Raw genomic sequence first — 18,824 nt, forward strand, 5'->3', positions numbered from 1 at the left:
ATGCCACAGCCCTTTAATACAGTTCCTGTGGGTCGTGACCCACAGGTTGAGAACCGCTGATCCAGAGGCTTCCTTCATCATCCTCCCACCCCCCCCACCTGTCCTGCTCTCAGCCACTGGCTCTGTGCCTCCTGGAGCTCAAACTGGCCCAACATGTTTCTGCCCCTGGACCTTTGGATCTCTGTCCCCACCACCTGGAGCAATGTTCCCCCAGATGGCTGACCCACTCCGGGCTCCCTGGCCTCTGATCTCTAAAGCCTTCCTTGAGGAACTGTCACTAGCAGAGCCCCCAGTTTTCTCTGTCCCTGACCCTGCTTTCTCAGGAGAGCCGTCACCCTTGACATAATATATTTGATTTTGGTTGTTAGCTTCACCCACACTAGTATATAAGCTCCATGAAAGCAGGGACTGGGTAGTATTTTGATCTGCTGGTTTCCCGAGAGGCATCTGCTGAGTAGTAGACTAGTGATAAATATTCGTGGAATCAATGAGCTGGGGCCCAGCAGCTCCACGGGTGAGACTGAGTTGGCCCAGCAGCTGAACATGGCTAGGGGGCTTCCCTCCAGCAGGAGCTTCAGAGCCCTCTAAGCCTCCAGACTGCGGCCCAGGAGATTGTCCCGTGGTGAGAACGGTGAGAGCCCACAGTGGCAGGGCAGACAGCCCTGGGAAAGGCTTTAGACAGCATTTGGAAGAGAACTTTCTGGAAAGTCCATATTGCTGGCCCAGAGATTGGGGTCATGGGGAAGAAAAGGCTTCAAATAATGATCACCCCCATCATCACCTCTCCATCCTAACGCCCAACAACCACCCTGTGGAAACCTTCTTCCTCTGTAACCCTTCTTAAGTTTCATGACCATGAAGGGGGATTCAGGGATGGTTTGTGACTGTGAACATCCGGGCTTGAGCCTGGGGAAGGGGAGGAGCTGGTGAGAGAGCAGCCTGGAGTAGGCTTCCCTCCCTTTCAGGAGGAGGGTGGTTAGGCCAGAGCTGCCGGAAGAAAACACTCCCCCACTTTGGATTAGGCAACTGGGGATGCAGATATGGCTAATCACCACCCAGAGTGATGCTGACTGTGACACCCAGAGAGGTGCGTGGTCCAGAGGCCTAATGAGCTGACACTCCCTCGTGGGTTTGTCAACAAGCACCAGGCTCACCCCACCTGCAGCCCTGCAGGATACGTGGGGCTGCTGTGACAAGAGCCTCTTGGCAAAGGAGACAAAGCAGGAAGTGGGCTGTGCAGTGGAGGCCAGGGGAGGGGACCCAGAAAGACAGGGGTAGGGTTAGGGCTTTAGCAGCTCTGGTCTTGGATGAAGTGGCACCCCAAAGGTTCACCCAACTTGGTCATTGCCAGGGAGCAACGTAACCTAACTCTTTGTACCCTCAATGAATCTCTAACAATAAAAAAATTATGCACATATGATTAAAATTCATGTCACCACCCATTTAGAGTCACAGTCACAAGGGGACAGTGCCCTCTGGAAAGTGTCCCCACACATTGTCCTGGTGACTGCAAAGACCCAGGCAGCAAAGCTTCCCTTCTCTCCATCATAAAGATATAATTCTAGAAATCCAGCAATAAACAGCTTTTTTTTCCTGGGTACCTTTGCCCATATGGCACTGTTAAGTGGATATAGAAGTCAGAATGGGGCTAGTGCCTGGTGAGGCTGGGTTTTCCGCAGTCCCCAGATGCCTCAGTGACTGGCTGGAGGAGGGAGAGCTGACCTCTGGGCCTGCGTCTTCCTCAGACTTACATTCACATCATTGACCAAAGGACCAGAAGGCCTGTGCGGACCACATTCTACACGGACGCCATGGTGGTCTTTCATCACGTCAATGCCTTCGAACAGGATGGCTGTGTTCTGTTTGACGTCGTCGCCTACGAAGACAGCAGCCTCTACCAGCTCTTCTACCTGGCCAATCTGAACCAGGACTTCCAGGAGAACTCCACGCTCACCTCAGTTCCCACCCTCAGGCGGTTCGCCGTGCCCCTCCACATGGATGAGGTAACAGCTTAAGAGAAGGTTTGCTTTATTTCTAGAGAGATGTGAGCCCAGGTAGGAAGTTATTTTGACCTTTATTTGGTTGACGTTGAAATCCAAAATGAATTGTTCTTAAAGAACAAGAGAAAATGGGTTTTATTATTTTTCCAAAAGCTGTACATATTCATAGTAGAAACTTTAGAAAATACAGATAAGTGAAAAGGGACAAAAAAAACTCCCATAAGCCCACCACCCGAGATGATCACTGTGGACATGACTGGCCTCACAGGCTCCTTTATTCGCTCTCTGTATCTTAATTTCAATCATATGTGCATAATTTTTTTATTGTTAGGGATTCATTGAAGGTACAAAGAATTAGGTTACACTGATTGCATTTGTTAGGCAAAGTCCCTCTTATAATCGCGTCCCACCCCCAAGAGGTGTGCCATACACCACGACCCCCATCACCCTGGCTCCTCTCTTCCCCCTCCCCCATTCCCCTACCTATCCCTGGTATTAGCTCATCTACTGCCTTCATATTAGACTTGAGTACATTGGATTCTTGCTTCTCCATTCTTGTGATGCTTTCCTAAGAAGAATGTGTTCCACGTCCATCCAGGTTATTACAAAAGATGTAAATTCTCCATGTTTTTTAATGCCTGAATAGTATTCCATCGTATACAAATACCACAGCTTATTAATCCATTCCTGGGTTGGTGGGCATTTAGGTTGTTTCCACAGTTTGGTGATTGTAAATTGAGCTGTGATAAACAGTCTAGTGCAAATGTCCTTGTGATAAAATGATTTATTTTCTTCTGGGCAGATGCCTAGTAGTGTGATTATAGGATCAATGGTTGGTCTAATTTGAGTTCTTTGAGGATTCTCCATTCTTGCTTCCAAAAAGGTTATGTTACTTTGCAGTCCCACCAGCAGTGTAAAAGTGTTCCCTTCTCTCCATATTCACACCAGCATCTGCAGATTTGAGACTTGGTGATGGGGGCTGTGTTCACTGGGATGAATGTGCATAATTTTTAATAGCTCTATTGAAATGTATTTGACTTACCTACAATTCGCCATTTAAAGTGCTCAATTCAGTGGCCTCTTTGGTGTATTCACACGGGTGCACATCCAGGCCCACAATCAATTTCAGAACATTTTCATACCCTCACAAAAAGAAAAATCACATACTCACGGCGGCTACTGCCTGGTCCCTCCTCTCCCTGCCCCAGGCACCTGCTCATCTGCTTTCTGTCTCCCGCGTCTTCTGGACATTGTATACAAATGCAGTCATGCAAAGGGCTCTGGCTTCTTTCAGGCCGCACAGCCTTCCTGAGAGACATCTGTGTTGCAGCCTGTATCACACTCCTTTCCTTTTTATGGCTAAATATTTTTCACACTGTTTTCTCACCTATTGGTACATCTGAACATCTCTCCATGACATTAAGTAATTCTTTGAAACATCATTGGATGTTTGAAACACCATGTCCAGGGCAGGGATTTATCACCATTTGTTTACATAGCCCCGGATGCTGAACAGCTCTGTTCTTTGACTGGAAATGACCACCAGGCAGGCAAACGTCATCCTTGATCGGGGTGCTGTGGCCACAGCTCTGGGCTTCACTGAAGGAGGCTATGGAGGCTTCTGGCTTGAGAACTTACTGACTTCATGTCTTAATTAATTTAAATGGAACCAAATTCAATACAATTACGTTTTGAGGGCTCGCATTAGCTAAATATGTGCTATGTGCCAGGTACTTTGCTAAGTGTTTTATTTTTCTTACCTCACTGAAGGATCAGAACAACCTGAGAGAAGGCTTCTCATATTAGCCTCATTTTACAGATGGAAAAACTGAGGCTCAGAGAGGTTAAGAAATGTGTGCAAAACCAAAGTGGCAGAGCTAAAACTGGAAACTTCTCCAGTCTGCCTCTGAGCCCGTGTGTGTGACTGCTAAGGGGCAGTGACGCTGCTGTCCCTAACTGTTAGAAGGAGGCTCAGAAGGGGCATGATTGCTCTCCAGGCTCTGCAGTGGTAGGGTTTGGTCCTGCAATACCCAGGGCACTTCTGGGCTCAGTGCAGGGGTGCAGACAGTGAGCAGGGAGCTGGTGTGTGCACCCAACTCGGTCTGGCTGCTGACTCAGGGGCTCCCCCATCTCTCCAACCCTTCCCCCACCACAGTCACTTGTGTGTCTATGCCATGGTTTGGAGGGTTTTTTTTGAGACAGAGTCTCACTTTGTCACCCTCAGTAGAGTGCTGTAGCATCACAGCTCACGGCAACCTCAAACTCTTGGGCTTAAGCCATTCTCTTGCCTCAGCCTCCCAGGTAGCTGGAACTACAGGCGCCCGCCACATTGCTCAGCTATTTTCTTTTAGAGATGAGGTCTTACTCTGGCTCAGGCTGGTCTTGAACCTGTGAGCTCAGGCAATCCACCGACCTCAGCCTCCCAGAGTGCTGGGATTACAGGAGTGAGCCACCTCACCTGGCCAATATTTCCTATCACCTCTATTTAACATATACAAATCCTTTTTTGTTTCAATCAACTCACTCTTTTCTTAACTCGCTTGAAAGGAAACATATCTCCACCCAATGGAGAGCTGGCATTGCTTGCCACACAAAGAAGACGAGCATGAGATTGAAACAGTGGACAGAAAGCAGAGGTCTTGAGCTCAAGCCAGAGGCTGGCTGCTTGCCAAGACTCAGTCTTTTTGCTGGGGGTGGAGGAGAAAGTTTGAAAAGCATTAGGTTTCAAGACATTGTGACACCCAAGTGGAGACTCTCTCCTTGACCCAGTCAGAAAGATTGGAAGAGACTAAGTTTTTTTTGGTTTGGTTTTCTTTTCTTTCTTTCTTTTTCTTTTTTTTCCTTTTTTTTTTTTTTTTTGAGACATAGTCTCACTTTGTCACCCTAGCATGCTGTGATACCACAGCTCACAGCAACATCGAACTCTTGGGCTCAAGTTATCCTCTTGCCTCAGCCTCCTGAGTAGCTGGGACTATAGGTGCCCACGACAACACCTGGCTATTTTTTTAGAGATGGGACCTCGCTTTTGCTCAGGCTAGTCTCAAACTCCTGAGCTCAGGTGATCCACCTGCCTCACCTCCCAAAGTGCTAGGATCACAGGCATCAGCCACTGAGCCCGGCAAGAAGAGAGCAAGGACTTAACTTTTTCCCCATGCAATCGGGCTACTAAATGAGCGGCCATGTCTCCTAAAATCACGACATGGGCCACAGGCTTCTGTACCCCTTGCTCAGGAAGCAAAGCAGTGCAGCCCTGTGGCCCTTGTTCCAGGAAGCAATGTGGGTATTACAAAGCACTCAGGTGGCAGATCATCAGGGCCAACCTCAGCCCAGAGATGACACACACTCCTTCCCACTTCCCACACCTGAAAGATTTTATAACCTTCTTATTGTACTCGAGAAATGCTTTGCTTCCTTGGAACCAAGCTAAGAAGGTTAGCATGGACATTTTAAAAGGTCACTGTGTGAGCTGTCTGCTGCCTTAACCAGCTCCTTAGCAAAGAAGAGCAAGCTGTGGGGTGGGTAGCTCCGGCTTTTTTTAATTGCTATTTACTGCCCCTTAAAAAGTCTCCTTACTTTGCTTTCAAGTGGCTCTGCCTGTGTATTAAAATTGGGATGGCAGGCAGGTAGATGCGGCCTTCCCTGCTTAGAACCACGGCGCTGGGTCCATCTTACCCAGAGGCTTATTAGAGATGTGACTTCAGGGGGTGCCACCTTTTCTCAAATGCCCTCCGGGTCTGGGATCTCTTAACAACACTGGAGTCCCCCCCACCTATAACTCTGTCCCCTCTCCTTGCAAGTTGGGGTCACCCGGAGAACTGAGTGCCTATACTCAGGCCTGGACTTATGCCCAGAACAGCTCCATGGCTGGGGCCCCAGGCCGGGGTGTTCCTCAGAGCCCAGCAAGGGAGTCTAACATGCAGCCCTGGGCAAGAACCTTTCAGTTTATCCTTAAGGGCTCAGCCCCATTACCCTCCTCCAGTAGTTCTCACACACTAAAGCAGTGTTGTTCTATGTTTTTTATCTCACAGGACATTTGAACCTATAGTTAAACTTCTGTAGCACACTTAAATAATGTTGATCAAAAAAAGGGCAAAAAAAGAATATTCTTACTGTGCTTTGAACTTCTTTCAAAAATAATTTAATGAATGAGCTTTAAAATCACGGCTCTAATCGCACCTTGCAGCTCTTTCTCTGAGTTTGTCTCAAATATATTTCCCTATTTGGTCCCTCTGACTGTTGAGGTATAAACTCTGAGAGAGCAGGGACTCTGCCTCGGAAGTAGTTTATCCCCTGCACTTGAGGCTGCTCATTAAGCTCTTAAATATTTGAAATGAATGATGAATAAATGAAAAATGTAAAGAGAGGTCTCTGAAAGAGCACCAGGTCTTTAGCATTTGGAATACATCCCAAGTGAAAAGTGCTTTCCACACAGAAGGAGCCCCAGCACATTGTATTTAAATGTCCAGGACATCCCAGCTGCCTGATTCTCCTGCATTTGGGCCAGCTGGGGTCAGAGGAAGGCGTGGCGGGCAGGGCCACTTGGCGCCCTGGGCCTGTTTGGCAATGGGGGTGCCTATGGCAGGGCTCAGCAGGGTGGAGGAGAGGAGGGTGGGGTATGGACATGTAGGGACAGTCTGCCCCACCGCGGTCCTGAAGGGCACCGGCCTCGGAGGCAAGGTGCTGTGCCTTTGCCATCCACACCTAAGGGCAATTGTGGAGGATGCACTTCCCTCCAGACCTGCAGCTTCAATGACTGGATTCGCAGTCTTGGTTTTTGTCTCCAAATGCAAAAATGAAGAGGTGATAATGAGAGAAGGCCCTGTTTATGGAGAGCTCACTGTGTGGAGACCTTGGATCTGCTCCTAGACCCTGGCAACAGGGCCCCTGCTCTGTCTGAGCTTGGTACTCTGGAGGGCCCCGACCTGGTCTCAATTTCTCCAGTGGGGCTCCCTCTCGACAAGGTGAGGTCACAGGGCCATGGGGTCTTCCCCCCAGCAGGGTGCCCCCACTCCCACCTCAAACATGCTTTGGACACCTAAGATCCCTGAAGTCCCTGCCCAGAGGGTCCAACCCTGCTTCCAAGGCCTGCCTCTGTCCTCCTGCAGGTAGCCTGTGCCCCTGGTATTCCTACCCCAGGCCCTGAAGGTGGTCAGGGCTGGCGATTGGCTTGGCTGTGCTGGCTGGGGCATCCGTGCAATTAGGGACAAAGCCTGGCATGGAAAGGGAAGGGCCCAGGGCCCAGAGGCTGCCTTATTCTAGCTCAGAACTCTAAGAAATGCTGGAATTCTAAAATTTACACTCATCCTCAGACTAGCACAGTGCATTGCTGACATTCTCCCTGTCCAGTGCAGTAGCTACCAACTATTAGGGCTACTATACACTTGAAGTGAGGCTAGTGGCGTTGAGGAGCTGCATTTTTTTTTTTTTTTTTTTGAGACAGAGTCTCACTTTCTCACACCCAGTAGAATGCCATGACATCATAGCTCACAGCAACCTCAAACTCTTGGGCTCAAGTGATCCTCTTGCCTCAGCCTCTCAAGTAGCTGCAAGTAGTTGCCCACTACAATGCCCAGCTATTTTTTAGACACAGGGTCTCACTCTTGCTCAGGCTGGTCTCGAATTCTTGAGCTTAGGCAGTCCACCCATTCAGCCTCCTAGAGTGCTGGGATTACAGGAGTGAGCCACCGTGCACCTGGCTCTGGAACTGAATTTTTAATTTTACTTAATCTCATTTAAAAATTGAATTTAAATGACCATCAATGGTTAGTAATTGCCATATCAGACAGCCTAGTGTGTAGGTAGGGAGAGAGATGGTGTTTCACTCAAGTTAACTTACTATGTATAGACATAGGGCCTCCACTTGTACTCTTGTCCTGGGTCCTGAAAATTTTAGGGACTGCTAAATCGTTAGCTAACCTGCAACCCTCTGTTCTGAGTTATGCGTGATCTGCAGATGAGAGGGAAAGTAACTCACTCATCATTGCAAAATAATCCCTGGGATTTGAGCTGGAATTTGAGTGCTCATCTGCCTAGCTCCAAGTTATCAACTATGATGAGTCTGGCTCTGGACCAGGTGTTTTCACAATTATTATTTAATTTATTCTTAACATAATCCTCAGATGAGGGTGGAAGCAACCTCACTTATGCTCAGCACCTCTCCAAAAGTTATGAATCACCACCCCAATCTTACAGACAAGGAGGCAGACGCAGCAGGGCCCTTACAAAGCTGTAGATTTCACACAGAAAGGGGCCTTTGGGGGGTTACTGTGTCTCATCGGAGTCCCCTCCAGTGTAGGGATTTCAAAACAAGCTTGCAGGATTTTGTCGAATTCTGGCTGAAAAATGATTCCTTCCCAAAGCTGAGCGTGTTGGCTGCCGAAAGCAGCCAAGTCATGTTTGTTACTGTTGTGTGTGTGGAAAAATTCACAGTTTATCCCCCAACCAGTCTGACCAGTTTCAGGCTGGAGTTATAAGAAGTCTCTGCCGACCAACTCCCTAAGAATCAAGGCTGGGCCTGTGGTTGTCACATGCCTCGCAAGGCAGTGGGGAGAGCTTCCCACTGACCTGTGGTTCTGTGCAGGTGGGGGTTTTCAGGGTTCAGAGGTTCTCTTTGTCAGACGCCACCGACAACAGGGAGTCTTAGATGTGCGGTGTGAATCCTGTTAAACCCCTTCCCCGGGTTATCAGGATGATGGTAAGGTGATGAACACAACAAAGTCTGGAGGTAACTTAAAACCAAGGAGTATTGGTCTTGAAGGTTGTTTTTTTCCCAAATAATAATTTTTGTTTTGGATCTGTTTTCATTTTAGCAGTGATGAATTTTCATGGGAGAAAATACAGAAAATGGAGAGAAGCGTGGGGAAAGAATCCAAGTCCCCCATGATCCCACCACCTGCTGTAGAGCGGATGTTTGGGATATCTCCTGCAGCCTCTTTTCCACGTAACTGTTTTCGTGGTTGAGCTCAGAACCATGCGCAGTCCGTTCAGAAGCTTTTCTCCCCAGTTGTACCTGAGTATTTCCCACAGTATTGCAGTCTCCTCAGAAGCATCCTTTTAATGACTGATGCAACCTTTTAGAGGTGAATCATATACATTTTAAAAGCGAGAATGTGCTCATAGAAGCGCATTAATTTTCCAGTGAGAGATGAGGCAGGCCAGGATGAGAGGAAAGAGCCCGGGATTAGGAGTCTTTCTTATACCACCTACCAGCCTGTGTGAGCTTGGGGGAGTCCCTTCAAATTGCTAATCCTCATTTTTTTTTTTTTAGCTGAGAATAAGTATAACAACATTGGGGGGATGGGCTGCGGCTCACATCTGTAATCCCAGCACTCTACGAGGCCAGGGCAGGTTGAGCTTGAGCTCAGGAGTTCGAGACCAGCCTGAACAAGAGCAAGACCCCATTTCTACTAAAAATAGAAAAATGAGCCAGGTGTTGTGGTGTGGTGCCTGTAGTCCCAGCTCCTTGGGAGGCTAAGGCAGGAGGATCGCTTGAGCCCAGGAGTTTGTGGATGCTGTGAGCTAGAATGCCACAACACTCAACCTGGGGCCACAGAGTGAGACTCGGTCTCAAAAAAAAAAAAAAAAGAATAACAACAGCAAAATAGTTACTTGCTGTGGTTCATGTCAGGCTGAAACACGATGACTCATGCTCAGGGATTCGTTGAATATATACAGCAAAGCGAATGTGTGCTCTGGATTATAAGTTTTTTTTTATTTTTTTATGTTTTAAAAATTGATTCTTTTCAGAACGCAGAAGTGGGCTCCAATTTAATCAAAGTGGCATGTACAACAGCGACCGCTGTGAAGGACAGAGATGACCAGGTCTACTGCCAGCCAGAACTTCTTTATGAAGGTAAAACGCCTGCTCCCTCCCTACCTTTGGGGTGGGGGTGGATTGCCGTGGAGACTCCTGCCGTACATGGGCAGGGGAAAACAGGGAAAGCTTTTAGGATGCTCCAGTGAAAAGCATTTTGGACGGTGCCTGTGGCTCAAGGCATAGGGTGCCGGTCCCATATGCTGGAGATGGTGGGTTCAAACCCAGCCCTGGCCAAAAAAAAGAAAAGCATTTTGGACATTTCTCTTTCACGTCAAGCACCTCAAAGGAAGTCTCTGGAGGAGGTGACTAACACAAATGCTGTGACTTACTAAACACTGGCCTACTGGGCAGGCGGCACGATGCGTTTGGATTTCTGCCTCCAAACTTTCGCCCTGCAGAGAAGTTATTGGCCCCTTTTTACAGAGGAGAAACCTGGGCCTGAGAGATGTCGAGCTACACAACATAAACTCAGTAGGGTGGGAGTCTCCCCCCTGGAGCAGGGGTGTGGGCACCATTGCCATCTGGGCTGGGTCATTCTTTATGGTGGGGTCTGTCTGGGGCATTTTTCAATATTTAGCAGCATTCCTGGCCTCTATACACTAAATACCACGAGCACCTCTACCTGGAGTCAGAACAACTGAAAGTATCTCCAGTCATTGCTACCATCCCCAGCCGGGGGTGGGGACCTGCCCCCTAGAGTATTTGCCTGCCAGGTGGGGATTGTGTTTCTGTGCTCACAGCACCTCTGCTATACAGACACAAAGTCTGGCACTGAGGGGTCTGTATTCGACACTTACAAGTGCAGAGTGAACGGGCTTGCCCGAGGATACTCAGCTGGAGAGTATTGTTCCATGGAATTCTTCCACCGAGTTCAGGTTTCTAAAAGGATGCATAGTCCTGGGCAGTCTTCTAGGATGACCTCAGATTTGCCCTGAGAATACACTTCTGTAAATGGGATCTTATGGGTCCTGTAATTGGTTCTGTGGGACACCTCATTCGTAGAATTTGTTAGAAGAGACCAGTTCTTTTTCTTTTTTTTTTTTTTGAGACAGAGTCTCACTTTGTCAGTAGAGTGCTGAGGCATCATAGCTCACAGCAACCTCAAACTCTTGGGCTCAAGCAATCCTCTTGCTTCAGCCTCCCGAGTAGCTGGGACTACAGGCATCTGCCAGGACACTGCCTGGCTGGTTTTTCTGTTTTTATTTTTATTTAATTTTTTTTCCTTTTTTTTATTTTTATTAAATCATAGCTGTGTACGTTAATATGATCATGGGGCACCATATACTTGGTTCATAGATCGTTTGACACATTTTCATCACACTAGTTAACATAGCTTTCACAGCATTTTCCTAGTTATTTTGCTGAGACCTTTACATTCCACATTTACTAGGATTCACATATACCCTTGTAAGATGCACCACAGGTGTAATCCCATTAATCCCCCTCGCACCACCTACCTCCCCCCTCCCTCCCCTCCCTTTCCCCCTTCTCCCTATTCTTAGGTTGTAACTGGGTTATAGCTTTCATGTGAAGGTTTTTCTGTTTTTAATAGAGACTGGGGTCCCTGGCATGTGCAGTTTACAGCAGGTTTGCCCTCCCAAGAGAATCTAATGTCTCTGCCTTCCCGGGGGAGGAGGAGCTCAGGTGGTGATGGGGAGTGGCTGTAAATACAGAGGAAGCTTCTCTCACTTGCCTGCTGTCACCTCCTGCTGTGTGGCCTAATAGACCACCAGCTGGTACTGGTCCATGTCCCAAGGGTGGAGGACCACAGATCTAGAATGTTCTGAAACAGCCTGTTTCACTTAATGAACATAGCCTGAGGATTTTTTCCTGAATTTTCTTCAGTGTGTGTCTTTTAATAGCTCACAGAACTCATAAGCACGATCCTTACTCTACATAACTCAGTGCCTGTGGTTAGCTGTTCACAGGGTGCGGGTCGGGGACTTCCCAGATCAGGTTTGAGAGGGGCTCAGGAGCATCTTGGGAAGTCTAGGGCCTTCCATGAGGTCGACTGTGGGTGGCATCTTCTTATTTAAGCGTGTGAGGGGTTCCTCTGTCTCACATTCATCTCTAATTATCCTGTCCCTTGGAAATTTCACAATTACTCATTTGTGGGACAGGCATCTCCTTCCCATCTCAATAGTCCACTCCCCTCAGCTCCCCATGGAGACTGATAACCATGTTCGACTCGGGTTAAGCACTCCTTTCCTGGGGGGCTTCGTGTGGCAAGTAGAGCCATCTCTGCTTCCTATTTACTTGCACACCACGTCATCCCCAGCAGTTGGCTCCAACCACCTGGAATATTTCATAAGAAGGGGACATTTACTTCATATTCAGATTTAGAAATTCAATTTGACACAGCAGGCATATATAGACTTTTTACATTGGCATAGTAAAAAAATTAACCCTTTTTCTATAATGAAAGTAAAAGGCATAATGAAAATGTCACAAAATGAGAAACTTAGAATCTACAATAGAAAATATAAACCATAGCATGTTGGGAGGCCAAGGCAGGTAGATTGCTTGAGGTCAGGAGTTCAACACCAAGAGCGGTCTTGAGCAAGAGTGAGACCTTGTCTCTACTAAAAATAGAAAAACTAACTGTGTGTTGTGGTGGGCGCCTATAGTCCCAGCTACTCGAGAGGCTGAGGCAAGAGGATGGCTGGAGCCCAAGAGTTTGAGGTTGCTGTGAGCTATGATGCCGCAGCCCTCTACTCAGGATGACAGCTTGAGACTCTGTCTCAAATATAAACTGCCAGGCAGTTATAATCCCAGGAATGCTTCTAAATTTTTTCTGTTCATTTGTAACATAGCAAAGATATAGCAATTCTACACCCAGCCTTCTATACTTAACCTTAGGTATGGTATGGATACTTGCCTCTGTTATTAAAATCCTTTGTAAACAATGTTTTACATGACGTTATTGTGGAATTCACCGGATTTATTTTATTGTTCTCTGTTGACAGGTCTTTCCATGGAGTCCAAAGTGTCTCCTCACATACATGTGGTCATAAAATGCATGCACACACACATCAGCACTTTTATTTAAAGAGCTTTAAAAAATTGCAGTAGCCTCTGATCATAATCAGGCAATTCTCTTTGATTTCTATCTTGGATAATTAGAGATGTTTATACACTTAGAAGCCCAGGTCTGTGGTAGCTTGTACCTGAGCCTTCTAATAGAGCTGAGGGTCCGTCCTCAGGGTCTCAATCAAGTTCAGGGATCTCAGCTTGGGAACTGTTTCTATGGAAAGGATGCCCTACCCAGCATGAAGGGCGAATGCTCCCAGCCCCAGTAATAGGGCCTATGTTGACTGTCTCATTTCTCCCCAGGCTTAGAGCTACCTCGAATCAATTATGCTCACAATGGAAAGCAATACCGATACATCTTTGCCGCTGAGGTGCAGTGGAGTCCAATCCCAACCAAGGTACTGATCCCAGTGTGATCACGGGCTAGCTGCATGGCTGAATTCTCAGGTTTTGAGACCTTGATCAGAAAAGGAGAAGTCAGGAGGGAGGTCAGTTTGGGATGAGATGCCTTTGAAGTAGCATTGGACCATCCAGGAGTGGGAGTCACACCTAGGGGGCTGAAGCTCGGGTAAGAGCTCATGGTTTCTCCATTCAGCGCATACTTAGTGAGCACCAATTGTGTGCTACAATGTGGCAGGCACTTAGGATAGAGAAGTAAGCAGAGGGGTCCCAAGCCCTGTCTTCAGGGAACTCACCCTCTTAAACAGAGAGGGTATAGCTGAAACTTTGAGGATTTATTTTGGGGTTGGGAGGGGAAGTTGTGTTTATTTTTTGTAGAGAAGGATCTTGCTGTGTTGCCCAGGCTGGTCTCAAACTCCGGCCTCAAGTGAACCTCCTGCCTCAACCTCCCAAAGTGCTAGGATTACAGGCTTGAGCCACTGTGTTTGACCTATTTTATTTTTTTAACTAGTATTTCTTAAACATTTACCATGTCCTGGGAACTGTGGTTAGTACTGCACAGATATCACTTTTCCTTAACATCTTCATTTTTGTATTATAATAAAAAGGCATTTCCCTTGCCTTTAATGCTGGGGGGGGGGGGAGAATATCTTTTTTTTTTTTTTTGCAGTTTTTGGCCGGGGCTGGGTTTGAACCCACCACCTCTGGCACATGGGGCCAACACCTTACCCCTTTGAGCCACAGGCGCCGCCAGAATATCTTTTTTTTTAGAAAAATGCAAACAGTGCAGAAATGTACAAAGCCAAAAATTAACACTTTCTGCCCCACACCAACCAGCATCCCAAGCCACACCCTAGTGACCACACAGCCTAAAGGGAAACAGGCCTGTAAGAGATTTAGAGTGATCCAAGGACTTGCACTTTTAAAGGAACAGAGAAATTGTATTATCTTTTAAATATTTGCATTGAATGTATTCGTTTACTTGACAAATAAAATTATAATGTAGTGCCAAATATGAGACAAATTCAAGATTTTATTTTTTTTTTTAGAGACAGAGTCTCACTCTGTCATCCTGAGTAGAGTGCCACGGTGTCATCATAGCTCACAGCAACCTCAAACTCTTGGGCTCAAGAGATCCTCTTGCCCCAGCCTTCTGAGTAGTTGGGACTACAGGCGCCCATCACAGCTCTTGGCTAGTTTTCCTATTTTTAGTGGAGACAGGGTCTCGCTCTTGTTCAGGCTAGCCTTGAACTCCTGAGCTCAAGCAGTCCACCTGCCTCAGCCTCCCAGACTTCTGGGATTACAGGCATGAGCCACCATGCCCAGCCTGAGATTTTGATTTTTAAAAGAATTCATCCTGTTTACCTGGATGGAGTTGAAATACATTCTCCTAAGTAAAATACCGTAAGAATGGAAAAATAAATATCCAATGTACTCTATATTAATATTAAATCAAAATATAAACAATTACATGTTCATAAGAACAACCAAACACTAATATAGTCTAGTTTGGGGATAGAGGGAAGTGGCCGGGGGAGAATGTTTGGCAGAAGGAGAGGGGCATGAGGTGGGATCTCACCTAAAATGCACATTGTGAGGGTAGATAACACGCCCCCGTGGGTAAGGGGCTCTTCTACAAATGGAACTTTACCCTGGAAGTGAGAACAATGTGACCTGAAAATTGTACCCTCGTATTAATTTGAAAAAATACTCAAAAAAGAAAAAAAAAAAAAGAATTCATCCTCAAGTGTCAGCAACATGGTAGCCAGAGGATCTATGTGTAAAGTAGGTCGTGCTGACCAGAGGCAGGTGCTGTGGTCTGGAGATAGTGGTGGGCTTGCCTCCCTTCTCTGTGGGCCTTGCTGCTGTCCATTTCACACACTGTCAGACAAGTCACTCCTGTGTTTCTCCCCTTTGGATGTACAGATCATAAAATACGACACTCTTACAAAGTCATCCTTAAAATGGGGAGAGGAGAACTGCTGGCCAGCAGAACCACTGTTTGTGCCCACGCCTGGTGCCACGGACGAGGATGACGGTACGACTGAGAGGGAGGTCACCCCCAGACAGAGACATTGTTAGGGCACAGCTGATCGCCCCAGGGCAGAAAGCTGGTGGGGTTATGCTTTGAAGTCTAGATCCGAGTCAAGGCTGCAAGATTAGGGTGTCCCCAAGAGCACCCCTACTTCTGACACCAACTTCAAAGTTTGAAGATTCCAAAGACCACCTTCAGGCCCAATAATTCCTCAGAAGGACTCACAGAACTCCCTGAAAGCTCTTAGACACACAGTGATGGTGGTGAAAGGGTACAGATTAAAATCAGGGGAGGGAAGAGGCACATGGAACAGGGTTCAGGAGAGACCAGGACAGAACGTTCAGCTGTCCTCTCCCAATGGGGTCACAGACACAGCTAACCTCTCCCGACCGTGATGTGTGACAAAGTGCACTGAGAATTGCTGACCAGGATGCTCCCCTGAGCCTTGATGTCCAGAGTTTTTATTGGGGCTCAGTCCCATAGGCTTGGTTGGCACCTGTGTGGCTGACCTTTATTTAGTCTTCAGCCCATCTGGAGGTCAAGCTTGGATCATGTGGTCCAAGGCCCCACCATAAATTATAAGGATGGAGTATCTGGTGTGGCCCAGGACACTTGTATCAGGCAGGGCATTCCAAGGACTTAGAGGTAACCTCCTGGGACCTAAGGGCAAAGGCCAGACCTCTCTTTGGGCACAGTCATTTACTGCAAAATGCCAGGGTCGTTTCCACTAAGTGACACTAAACTTTCTCAGAATATAGAATCTTGGTTTTATTTATTTATTTATTTATTTTGAGATGGAGTCTCACTTTGTCACCCTCAATAGAGTGCTATGACATCATAGCTCACAGCAACCTCAAACTCCTGGGCTCAAGCAATTCTCTTGCCTCCACCTCCCACGTAGCTGGGACTACAGGCACCCGCCACAACGCCCAGCTATTTTTAGAGATGGGGGTCTCGCTCTTGCTCAAGCTAGTCTCGAACCTGTGAGCTCAGGCAATCTACCTGCCTCAGCCTCCCAGAGTGCTGGGATTACAGGCATGAGCCACTGTGCCTGGACTAAATTCATTGCAATGGATGGATCGAAGCTTTTAACCACCTATCCTAAAAGCATGGACATTCTTCATGGATCACCTGGAAGTGTGTATTTATGGCCCATTCCTCTTTTTATGTTTCCATATGACAGAATGGTCCTTTCCCTCTTTGATTCTCAGAAATGAGCTGCCCACAGCCCTGGGGAGTCTAAGGAATGTAACTAGAACCGTGGGTGGGGATATCACCTGGCCAAGCTGGAGATGGGTCGGCCCACACCTGCAGGGAGGGAGCGCTGCCCACACTGAGCCTAGCAGCTTCTTCCCTCGGGTGGGAAGGGGGTGGTTTCTTACCTGGGCCTGGTCTCTCTACCCAGCATGGCACGCCGGGCCAGGGACCCTGAGTCACTGTCGTCTCTGAGGTTGGGGGCGTCTGGCATCACCTCCTGGTGGGCACGTGTTTCCTGTGCCTGCTCTCAGTGGGCAGGGACTATGGTCTTCATCTTACCAACGGGAGGCTCAGAGAGTGAGATAACGTGCCCAGGCCCACATACCCAGACTGTACAGAGGTAGGATTTGAATCCAGGCCAGACTGGCACAAATGTGCTCATCCACTCTGTAATCCAGAAGCCTCGGGAGGAATTGTATTTGCTGGAAGTTTATGAGAATTATTAGAGTGAGCACTAAGAGTGTGTCCATTTTACAGATGGGAAAGCTGAGGAGAATTGGGCTCATTCAAATGCCATTTCAGAGCGACAGGACTGCACTTGGCTGAGTGACGTATGTTAGTCTAAGTGCAGCCTGATGCTGACTCTGTAATCAGAGTTTTTAAGTAGCAAGAAAATACTCATTCTTTGATCCTGTAGTAACTTAGGCAGCGCTTTCATGGTCCACCATGTGGGAGAGCCTCTTAGCGGCCCTATAAGGGTAGGAGGATTATCCCCCCTCTCCAGATGAAGAGACCAAGGGTCAGAGAGGTGAAGGGATTGGCCCAGCCAGGGCTAGAGCCAGGTCTTCTGATTCCTAGTCCTGAGCCTTTCCCTTGCGCTCACACCAAGTATCCAAATTCACCTTCCTCCTGTTTCAGTTGGACTTGTAAGTTCAAAGGAAACAGAGAGATGATGGCTGAGAAGTGTGTCCCTCCACCTGGAGGCGATTCAGGGCTGCCTTTTCCAAAGTGTCTCTTTTTTGTTCCCTCACAGGAGTCATCTTATCAACCATTGTCTCCACTGATCCCCCAAAGCTACCTTTTCTGCTTATTCTGGATGCCAAGAATTTTACCGAATTGGCTCGCGCCTCTGTCGAGGTGGAAATGCACCTGGACCTCCATGGGTTATTCATCCCAGACGCAGCCCAGGGCTCAAGCAAGCAGCCGCCTTCTGAGGAACGGAGGGACAGAGCTTCCCACTGTGACAACGAGGCCCCACACACTTGACACTGTGGTGTTGAGGAAGAGCTCAGCGGGCAGGACCCCGCAGCATGCCAGGCTGGAGATAGCTCTTTGAGTGCAGGGGAGGGCCTCCGTGTCCATTTGTGCTTTGACAAGGAGAGGAAGAGGAAGCTACAAAATCCTTGTTTGGAAGTCAACTATTTATTGATTAGCTCAAGTACTTCTAAGAAAACTCCTTTCCTTTATTTTAAAAACCTTGATCATGACGTAGAAATTGCCTTAAATCACATTTATTATCATCACTTTTAGAATGAGCAGCCACTAACATATTAGAGGAGAGACAGACAAATATTTGTTATTGCTCCTTCCTCCATCTCTTTCTTTCCTTCCCTCCCTCTCTTCTTTTTAATGGACTCAGCTGTGTGTCGGAGAGTCCCAGCTTTCTCAGCCGTGCTGTATCAGTGAGTTGTGCGGCCAGGAAGGCACGTTGTCTGTGGTCAGTCCATTGCAAGGGATGACATAATATAAAATAAAAACTTTGAAGTCTATCCGGATCTTTTTAAATTTTTATATGGCTTCCTCTGAAGTTCTTCTTCTACGGCCATAAAATAGAGTTGTAGAGCTTGGTGGTTTGTAGCCAGCAGGATGCCTCACTGTACAGTCCATGGGACAGACAGACCTGGGGGGGAGGACTTCTTCTTTGCAGGAGGGGGTTAAGGTGCTGGGCATTGACCTGACTAGCCATGGCCGAGGGGGTAGAATCCAAGGCTGAGTCTTGCGGCTGGGGCTGGCCTGAGGCGTTCTAACCTGCTGCTGAGAACTCAAGCAAGTGAGCTCACATCCGTCGGGAAAAAGAGAATCTCCAAGCAGTGCGTGCTGCCAGGACAGACCAGCATTCAAAGGGAAGTGGAAAGAGGTTGATGGCCCCTGAGCCAGGTGGTGGAGGAGACAGAAAAAGTTGGCAGCACACCAAGTGGGGATGCCATGGCATCCAAGTCTGACCTTTATGATCCAGCAGGTGCCAGAGCACAGTTTAAAGATCCAGAAGCAGGCTGGATAATTCCCAGGCTCCCACATGATGGGATCAGAGCAGCAGGATCCACACACTTGTTCTGAACTTGCCTCC

At 47.6% G+C, this 18,824-nt stretch overlaps 1 protein-coding gene across 2 annotated transcripts in view; it reads left to right on the forward strand.

Moving 5' to 3' along the window:
* BCO1 (beta-carotene oxygenase 1) overlaps nucleotides 1–18,246 on the forward strand; it is a 36,542-nt gene extending 18,296 nt beyond the window's left edge. Inside the window, exons 7-11 of one of the 2 annotated variants that reach the window (XM_053609226.1) lie at nucleotides 1,746–2,003; nucleotides 9,747–9,852; nucleotides 13,150–13,244; nucleotides 15,172–15,283; nucleotides 17,511–18,246. In XM_053609226.1, the coding sequence (XP_053465201.1) occupies nucleotides 1,746–2,003; nucleotides 9,747–9,852; nucleotides 13,150–13,244; nucleotides 15,172–15,283; nucleotides 17,511–17,743 (804 nt within the window). In that variant the 3' untranslated portion in view covers nucleotides 17,744–18,246. The remainder of the gene's footprint in view (nucleotides 1–1,745; nucleotides 2,004–9,746; nucleotides 9,853–13,149; nucleotides 13,245–15,171; nucleotides 15,284–17,510) is intronic. The other variant, XM_053609232.1, reaches the window with a different exon arrangement.
* Nucleotides 18,247–18,824: the final 578 nt, after the last annotated feature.

The sequence above is a fragment of the Nycticebus coucang genome, chromosome 2 (assembly GCF_027406575.1).
Source record: "Nycticebus coucang isolate mNycCou1 chromosome 2, mNycCou1.pri, whole genome shotgun sequence".
NCBI classification, from domain to species: Eukaryota; Metazoa; Chordata; class Mammalia; order Primates; family Lorisidae; genus Nycticebus; species Nycticebus coucang.